Here is an 8,593-nt window from a genome sequence, read left to right as displayed (position 1 = left end):
AGGCTTGCCCTGGATGCCGGTCACCCTGGGCTTCTGGGACTCTGCCACTTGTTCCAGCCGAGGTGACGGACCATCCCTGAACACGGCCATCACGCTGGGATAACCGGAGAGGACAGGTTCGTACCAAGGAACTTCTCGGAAGAACCAAGACTCGGGGGAGTGAAAGGACCAGCAGCACCATGCTGTGGCTCCGCTCATCTACAATCCCAGCATTCCCTTTGCTAACTGCTAGATCAGCTCAGCGGGCTCCGGCTCCGCTCTATTTCCTCAGCTGAGGTGAACCTAAGTAATAATATACTTTGCAGGACTGGGTCCAGTAACTTCTTTAAATTATGAAACTACCTATACACACTGTGTGCAGATCCTCTATTCAGCACCGTGTGGTTTCAACAATGAGCTTTTTTTTTTTTCTTTTGTCCATAATTCTGGCAAAGTCCACACTTGGTATCTGACTAGGGCCCACTTCTTGGCTTATCCACAGCTGTGTTCTTGGGGTATCCCCTGCATGGCAGAAAAGGTGAGAGGACTTTCTGGGGTCCCTCTCATAGGCACAGCTTCCATTCATGAGGATTCCAGCCTCCTAACCTAATTGTTTCCTTTAAAGCGCCCCCTCCCCTTGCATTATGGTAAGGTTAGGATTCTAACATACACCCCACATCAAGATAAAATGGTACAGAAGGCCAAATAGGAGCAAAGCACAACAGGTCCTATCTGTAATGATAGGTCAAAGTGGATGGATCACCCCAAGTTTGAGGGGTCCTAGACCAGGCAGGGCTATGTGGTGAGTCAGTATATTAAAATAAAAGTTGTAGGTCAGCCTGAGCTACCCCCTGTGAGACCCTCTCAGACTAAGGGGGATCTGGGGGTGGTGGACCTGGGGGTGGGTGTGACAGAGTTCACCACAGAAGTGAGCAGGAAGTCTGGGTTCAATGCCCAGCACCTCATAAGACAAAGTGTGGTGTCACACGCCTGTGATCCCTCCACTGGGGTGAAGCCAGGAGGATCAAGGTTTGACGCCATCCTCGCTACATGGCAAATTCAAGGACAGCCTGGGCTATCAGAGACTGTCTTAGAAAAAAAGTCACAGGATAAAAAGTGAATCTCTCTTCCTACTTAACACCTCTAATTTCTCTCCCCAGAGGCAGCCACCATCAACAGCTTTCTTGTGTCACCTTCTGGAAATTTCCCATGCAAATTAAGGCAGGGAAGCTATGTGGAGTGTAGTTAAATACACTATTTGGAACTTGAGTGGGTACAGGCCTTTAATCCCATGACTGGGGAAGGGGAAGCAGGCAGGTCTCCTTGAGGTTGAGGCCCAGCCTGTCCTCGAGTTCTGGGCCATCCAGGACCTTGTCCCAACTGTTCCATTTAAAAAAAAAGAAAGAAAGAAAGAAAGAAAGAAAGAAAGAAAGAAAGAAAGAAAGAAAGAAAGAAAGAAAGAAAGGAAGGAAGGAAGGAAGGAAGAAAGCAAACAAGCAAGCAGGGTGTGATAGTATACACCTCAGGGAGGCAGAGTAGGTGGATCTCTGTGAGTTTGAGGCCAGCCTGCTCTACAAAGTGAGTCCAGGACAGCCAAGGCTACACAGAGAAACCCTGTCTTAAAAAGCCAATAAATGATAGCTAGCTAGCTAGCTAGCTAGATGGATATAGATAAAAATAAAATAACAAAACAAAAACCAAACCAAAACAACAACAAACCTCCGCCAGACGTCTGGTTCAAATGCTGCCCCTGAGCCTTTACCTATGCGCAGCTGGGCAAGGTACTATTTTCCCTGAGCTTCAGTCTCCTTGTTTGTAAAACAGGATTAATAACATCAAGTACACACCTTATAAGGTGCCTCTGGTGGTTAAATGAATCAACTGTGTAAACTATTTAGAACATCCCTAGCTCACGGTTGTACATACACACACACACACTCCTCAAGCGCGCCATCCTCGTTCACTTTGTCCTTTGAGAAAGGAGTGTCACAAGCACTGCGTGGGTGTTGGAGAGGTGGCTCAGCGGTTTAGAGTACTAGCTGGTCTTCCTGAGGCCCTGGGTTCTGTCCCCAGCACCCACATGGTGGCTGGAACCATCTGTAACTCCAGTTCCATGGGAACCCACGCCCTCTTCTGGCTTCCCCAAAATACTGTGCACAGACACACACGACAGCAAAGCACTCAAATACCAAAAAAAAAAAAAAAAAAAAAAAAAACAAAACAAAGCTCTCTCTGTGGTAGAAAGTCCTGGTGGAGACGGCGCTAAACCGAAGGGCACTGCACTTGGGACGCGTCCCCAAAGCCAGTGGCTGGAAAAGATGTCCACAGGGCAGTGAGAACTAGGCAACAGGATGCGGAGCACTCTGGCTGAGGAGCACTCCGGCTGAGGTTCTGGGAGGAAACCTGTTCCCACCTCTTACACACAGCGGTTCTCCTAGCCCCGGCCCGGCAAATGGAAGTTTCAATTTTATCTAAATTGTCTCCAAACCAGGTGTTTTTTTTTTATTCCTTAAAAAACAAAAACAAACGAAAGAAACAGGAAATGGGTTGACAGGCTTCGAGGCAGAGGGCAGTGGCTGCTGCAGAAACTGCCAATCAGGTTCAGGTCTCCTGCCAGCATCCTCCGTGGCGCCATCTAGACTCTGAAAGGGACTCCCGAGAAAGCCCCGAGGTTGGGGCTGTACCTTGGCAACGAGAAAGCCCCGAGGTTGGGGCTGTACCTTGGCAACAAGAGCACTTGCTCAGCCCCACAATACATCTCCAGCATCTCAGAGTAAAAGCACCCTAAAGCTGGGCGAAGGACTTCATACCTTTAACACCCGCAGAGGCGGCTACCATGATCTACAGGGTACGGTCAGGGCCAGCCAGGGACACATACTGAGACCCTGTCTCAAAGAAGAAAAGGGTGAGCAACGGCTTGGGGAAGGCACTCAGACCTTTGCAAGCTGCCTCTTGCCGCCCCCATCTAAATTTATTTAGGGAGAGGTAGGTACGTGTACACACGTGGAGGTTAGAGGACAACATGGTCCGTCTCGGAGATCCAACTCCTATCTTCAGCCCTCACAGCAAGCTCCTCCCCCACTTTACATCTCACCTGAACCCCTAAGCTGAGCGTTTTATTAGCAACTACCCCAACCTTTTCCTAGGGAATCGTCCAAACTTCCAGTCTGATAACGAGTTACATGAGTTGTTTTAAAATAGGTTTTTATAAGGTGTTGCTGGAACTAACCTTTGGGTCTGTGGTTGAGCCAAAGCTTGGGAGTGAGGAGGGGCAGACCCAAAGGGGAGGGAGCCCGGGCCCCAGTCGGCCTGATCCGATCCGATCCAGGCACGCCCATCTGACCGCAGTAAGAAGAGTTAGCGCGGAAGGGTGATGAATGGGCTCAGCGCACAGGTCCGGGCTCAGCGGGGATCAGGCTGTCTCCCCGCGTGAGTCATGCCTGCGTGCGTCCGTCCCTCTAAGCCTCAGTCCCCTCCTCCGCCTGCCGCTGGCCCACCACGGCCGCCCCCGCGGGGCGGGGACCCGCGTGCTTGCAAACAGCCGCCGGCCTCATTAGGAGACGTGTAATTAGCGGCTGGCGGAGCCGAGGGCGGGGGCTGATTACCGCCGGGAGAGGCTGCGCCGCCGCCGCCGGCCCACCGGGGGCGTCCGGCCTGCACCCCGCCCGGCTGGCCCGGATCGGGGTGTCTCTTCCCTGTCACCGTTTACTAGTTTACTAGGCACTCGTGGTGCCGGCCCGTGCCAGTGGGAGCCCACTTACACCTCCATCCTAATAATCGGGACTGCACAGGGAAGCTGAGCTCTAGGGCGCGCTGTCCTCCCTGACAGCACCAGGCCAGCAGCATAGGAAGGGGGATCCGAACCCACGCCTGAGGTTTTGCTGCACCAAGTGTGCAGTGAGCACAGGAGCGGACCGGGGCAGGGATTTTGGAGATGAATGCTTTTAAGGTTGAATTCTGGGTCTGTTCCGTAATGGGTACCTGACTCCGGCCTGGGCCGGAACCGCGTCTATTAAATGGGCGCAGGGTTAGGACCAAGAGACTGACGCTATTGGTAGGGAGGCAGAAGCCTGAGCTCCGGCACACGGCGGGCCTCTAGCGCCTCCTACCGGCCAAGGAGGACGCTGGCGACGATGGTTCTGGCTCATCGCGAGGAGAGATCTTTAGTCCCCCAAACCTGTGGGCGATGGGAAGATTGAGAACTTATTCCGGATCTTGCAAATAGTCAGCTGCGAAAGATGTCTTGCTTTTTGTCAGCACACCTGGCCAGCGAGGCCACGACAGCCGTACAAATAACAAAGGTTCCCAAAAGCTGTCCTCTGATCTCCACCTTCCAGCTGTGGCAAGCGCACAGCTTTACATATTCATACAACAAATAAATAAATCTAATTTTAACAAATGACCCTGCCACAAGGCCAGGCACCAAGAAAGCCAGGATAACAAGAAGACCTGCACACAGTGCATGTGTGGTCCAGGTCCATGCATTTAAACAGTGTAATGCTGAGCAGACGAGGAGGAGGGGCATGAAAATACAGCCAAGCAGTAGCAGACATAGCGCCACGTTGCACGGAGCAGGCACGCTGCAGAACCTTCCACTACAGAAACGGGGATGATGGCTCCTTCTCCCCGAGGACGTTGCCAAGGGCCCGGGAGGGTATAGCTTACTGAAGCTTACCTCCACCTTAATAGGGCAGTGCTCCCACAGATCTACCTCACTAGGCTGGTGGTGGCTGCCCAGGTCTTTAATCCCAGCGCTTGGGAGGCAGAGGCAGGCGGATCTCTGGGCTCAAGGCTAGCCTGGTCTACAGAGTGAGTTCCAGGAAGGCCAGCCAGGGCCACACAGAGAAACTCCTCTCAAAAAAACAACACAACAACAACCACAAAAAGGTACTTACCAGATAAGATAAGTGAAGTGAACCTAGCCTGGTGGTGCGCCCCTGTAGTCCCAGCCCTTGGGAGGCTTCTGGCTCTAAGCCTCGAGTAAGACCTAGAGTAAGACCCCAGTGTTTTGTTTTGTTTTTTAAAGCAGGGCCTGGAGAGATGGCTCAGAGGTTAAGAGCATTGACACCTTCTTTCAAAGGTCCCGAGTTCAATTCCCAGCAACCACATGGTGGCTCACAACCATCTGCAAGGAATTCTGGTGGCTTCTTCTGGCATGCAGGCCCATATGCAGGCAGAATACTGTATAATAAATACATCTTTGAAAAAGGTTTAAAAAAATAAAAAAATAGATGGGCATGGTGGCACATGCCTTTAACCCCAGCACTCAGGAGCCAGAGGCAGGCGGATCTCTGAGTTCGAGGCCAGCCTGGTCTACAGAGCAAGTTCCAGGATAGGCAAGGCTACATAGAGAAAACCTGTCTCTAAAAATCAAACAACAACAATAATAGTAACAACAACAAACCAAACATCAAAGATACTCAAGTGAATGGGTTAGAAAAACGCGTTAAATAACAATCTATTTTTAACAGAAAATAAAGGGTGACATACGTTGGTAATTCCGGTGTTTGGTAGGAAAAGGCAAGGGGATCAGAAATTCGGGGTCATTCTTGCTACACAGTCAGTCTGGGGTTAGTTTGTGAAAAAAAGAGTCAAGGAAGGAAAGGAGGGACGGAGAGTACCGTATTGTTTTTGCAAACTTACCGCCACAAAACTGTGGAAATCTCGCAAGAGAATTATCGCGTTTGGCTGTATGGCAAAACCTCTGCTTACACTCCCCGCGACACACTCGGGCTTTAAGCGCAGGGCTGGCCTCAAAAATTCACGTGGGGAATGCAAGCGTCCGGCATCCCGTTCTACAGCGCGAATCCCCAGCAGCGGCAGCAGCAGCAGGATGCGGACGCAGGCGCTCGTGCGCTCCCAGCGGGAGGCGGGGCGTGGAGATTGACAGGCCTCTCGGCCTGTCGGACCCAGTCCCGCCTCCCCCCGGCATCCGGCGTGGACGCCATGGTGCGGTTCAAGCACAGGTAAGCGGCGGCGTCCCCGCGGGCTCGCTCGGGGCGTGCGGGGCCCGCTCTCACCGCTGCCGTCCGCCGCAGGTACCTGCTGTGCGAGCTGGTGTCCGAGGACGCGCGCTGTCGCCTGAACCTGGACGACCGCGTGCTGAGCGGGCTCGTCCGTGACACTGTCGCCCGGGTGCACGGGGCCTTTGGCGCCGCCGCCTGCTCCGTGGGCTTTGCAGGTACCAGGGCGCCGCGGACGGGCGTGGGGGCGGTTTGCAGGAGAGACCCGGCCTGAGTGCCGCGTCTTGCACGCTATTGGAGAGCTCTGGAAAAGCCTGGAGCCCCTGAGCCACGGAGTGCGCGAGTCCAAAACCGAGCAAACTGGCGATCGCGCAAGCGCTGGGCCAGCATCACAAAGGCAGAAAGTTCAATACCTAGCCCCGGGTGTGTGTGTCGGAAGGATTCTGTTTACTGTCCGTATTGGTGGGGTGTGAATGTACTAGGCTAAGTGAAAGTAGCCCCATAGAATTCCTCATAAGAGCTACGATTTGACAGGTCACATGAGCACGGTATTTTTTGGTTTTGGTTTTTAAGATTTATTACGTTTACAGTATTCTGCCTGCATGCATGTCTGCACACCAGAAGAGGGCATGAAATCTCATTATAGATGGTTTGTGAGCCATCATATGGTTACTGGGAATTGAACTCGGGACCTCTGGAAGAGCAGCCAGTGCTCCTAACCTCTTAACCCTTGCACGTTTTAAAATGTCAAATCTGTCTCTTAGGGTTTGTTTTTTTTTCCCCTTTTCTGTTTTTGTTTTCGACACAGGGTTTTTCTGTGTAGCCTTGGCTTTCCTGAACCCAGAGCTCTGCCTGCCTCTGCCTCCCGGAGTGCTGGGATTACAGGCGCAGGTGTGCATCACTGTGCCCTGCTGGTTATCCCTTAAAGTTTAAAGCGCCTCCGAGGGCTGCACAAGCAAAGTGCAGAGGAATTCTCGTATGGAAACCCGGGATGAAAGCCTTTTCTCCAAATGCCACTTTTTAGCTTTTACTGTAAGCTCCAACTTGAATTCTACAGAAATTAAACAAACAAAGCTTTCTTGCTTTGGGTGAAAGTACATTAAGAGGGACCTACATATCCCAGTTGTTATGACACTTGTTCTCCTGACCTGCATGGACAGCGGCTACTTGACATCGGAAGGTTTACCCGAACATTTCTTTCAAGCTGGGCACAGTGGCCCATGCGCTAATCCTAGCACTCAGGAGGCAGAGGTGGTTTCCAATCCAGCGAGGGTGACCTACTGTCTCGAGAGGGCTAAGAGCACTTGCCTATTTTTCAGAGGATCAGGATTCCATTCTCAGGACCAAATGGCAGCTCCCGAGTCTGTAACTCCAGTCCCAGAGGATGACACCCTTTTGTGGCCTCCCCTAACACCAGGCACACCAGTGCAGGCAAAACAAAATCTGTACTGTAATGCACCCTCCCAGGTGACATTTGTCTAGGGTAGGGTTTTTCCCGGTTTTTAACATTTTCTGTGAATGCCTGACAGGCCATGGTGGTGCGCATGGGAGGTAGAGGAGGGCGGATCTCTTGAGTTTGAGGCCAGCCTGGTCTATGGACTGAGTTTAGGACACCACCAAAAAACTCGGAAAAAAAAAAATGTGATGGGAAGTTTTCCAATTTTCCCTTCCTACCGTAGTTCGGTACCTCAATGCCTACACGGGGGTAGTGCTACTTCGATGCCGGAAGGATTTCTACCAGCTTATGTGGTCAGCTCTTCCTTTCATCACATACTTGGAGAACAAAGGACACCGTTACCCATGTTTTTTCAACACATTACATGTGGGAGGTATGAATGGTGGTAGCTGGTCTATGGTGGTGGTTTTCATGAAGTAACAGGTTTGGTAGGTGGGCGGGTCACTGTGCTATCCACTGAGAACAGGGTGTTCCTCCCAAACCCCAAAAGACACTGTTTCACAAGCTGTTGTCCACAAAAGCTCTTTCATGTGCCAGGTACAATTAGAACCTGTCAGAAGTTCCTGATTCAGTACAACCGGAGACAGCTGTTGATCTTGTTGCAGAATTGCACTGATGAAGGTAAGTAACAGAAGGCCAGTGCAATCACTAACTGAGGCTCAGTCCGGAAGACAATGCCCAGGACATCCTTCCTTCCTTTAGGAGAGCGGGAAGCCATCAAGAAGTCTGTCTCAAGAAGCTGTCTGCTGGAGAAAGAGTCCGTTGAAGAGCTTTCAGACAGTGCTGGTGAAGAGGTTGCTGAAGCCATGGAGTGATCCTTTTTCCAGGCCCAGTTTTGGGAACAAGGCATTATGGAAGGCAGTGGCATTCCATAGTTTTCCAGCTGACAGCCAGCCAGAGCACAGGTGACCAGCGCAGAGGGCTTGCTGCCTTACCCTCTGTCCATGGTTGTGAAAGCTCTGAATGGGCATTTTGTATGTAACTGCTTGGCTACATAGGTGTAATAAATGTTCTTGGCTTCCAGAGCAACATTCCCAAATTCCCAAACAGTACTTAAACAGTTGCTTAGTCAGGAGGTCTCTGTCCTCTGTAGCACTTGACTTGAATGTGCTCCGTGTGTGGTTCAGGTGAATTTTAAGTATTCCTAGACCCTTAATATACAAACTCATGCAAATCCAGGCGCGATGGCACACCC

General features: G+C 51.5%; 1 protein-coding gene and 1 long non-coding RNA gene across 5 annotated transcripts; one reads left to right on the top strand and one right to left on the bottom strand.

The window, feature by feature from the left end:
- Positions 1-2,465: 2,465 nt before the first annotated feature.
- On the bottom strand, positions 2,466-5,758 carry LOC132653706 (uncharacterized). 4 transcript variants are annotated; one of them, XR_009591511.1, is made up of 5 exons: positions 5,623-5,758; positions 4,875-4,966; positions 3,209-4,156; positions 2,790-2,864; positions 2,466-2,663 (listed from the first exon to the last, which is right to left on the bottom strand). It is a non-coding gene; the product is annotated as an uncharacterized LOC132653706 (long non-coding RNA). The 4 variants fall into 4 exon arrangements; XR_009591512.1 differs by having other exon boundaries at positions 2,466-2,699; positions 2,790-4,156; XR_009591510.1 differs by having other exon boundaries at positions 2,466-2,864.
- Positions 5,759-5,797: 39 nt separating this feature from the next.
- On the top strand, positions 5,798-8,427 carry Pop5 (POP5 homolog, ribonuclease P/MRP subunit). Its single transcript, XM_021631761.2, has 5 exons — positions 5,798-5,945; positions 6,018-6,160; positions 7,622-7,771; positions 7,936-8,019; positions 8,101-8,427. The coding sequence occupies exons 1-5, from the start codon at positions 5,926-5,928 to the stop codon at positions 8,211-8,213; spliced, it is 510 nt and encodes a 169-aa protein (XP_021487436.1). The 5' UTR covers positions 5,798-5,925; the 3' UTR covers positions 8,214-8,427.
- Positions 8,428-8,593: the final 166 nt, after the last annotated feature.

Source organism: Meriones unguiculatus, chromosome 4, assembly GCF_030254825.1.
Source record: "Meriones unguiculatus strain TT.TT164.6M chromosome 4, Bangor_MerUng_6.1, whole genome shotgun sequence".
Lineage (NCBI taxonomy): Eukaryota > Metazoa > Chordata > Mammalia > Rodentia > Muridae > Meriones > Meriones unguiculatus.
Note: the sequence above shows the minus strand (reverse complement) of the source record. Positions and strands in the feature narration are given on the sequence as shown.

Coding starts and splice junctions, on each gene's coding strand:
- Pop5 (XM_021631761.2), top strand. CDS start 5,926: ATGGTGCGGTTCAAGCACAG. Junction 5,946..6,017: donor ATGGTGCGGTTCAAGCACAG/GTAAGCGGCGGC, acceptor CGTCCGCCGCAG/GTACCTGCTGTGCGAGCTGG. Junction 7,772..7,935: donor CAACACATTACATGTGGGAG/GTATGAATGGTG, acceptor TTCATGTGCCAG/GTACAATTAGAACCTGTCAG.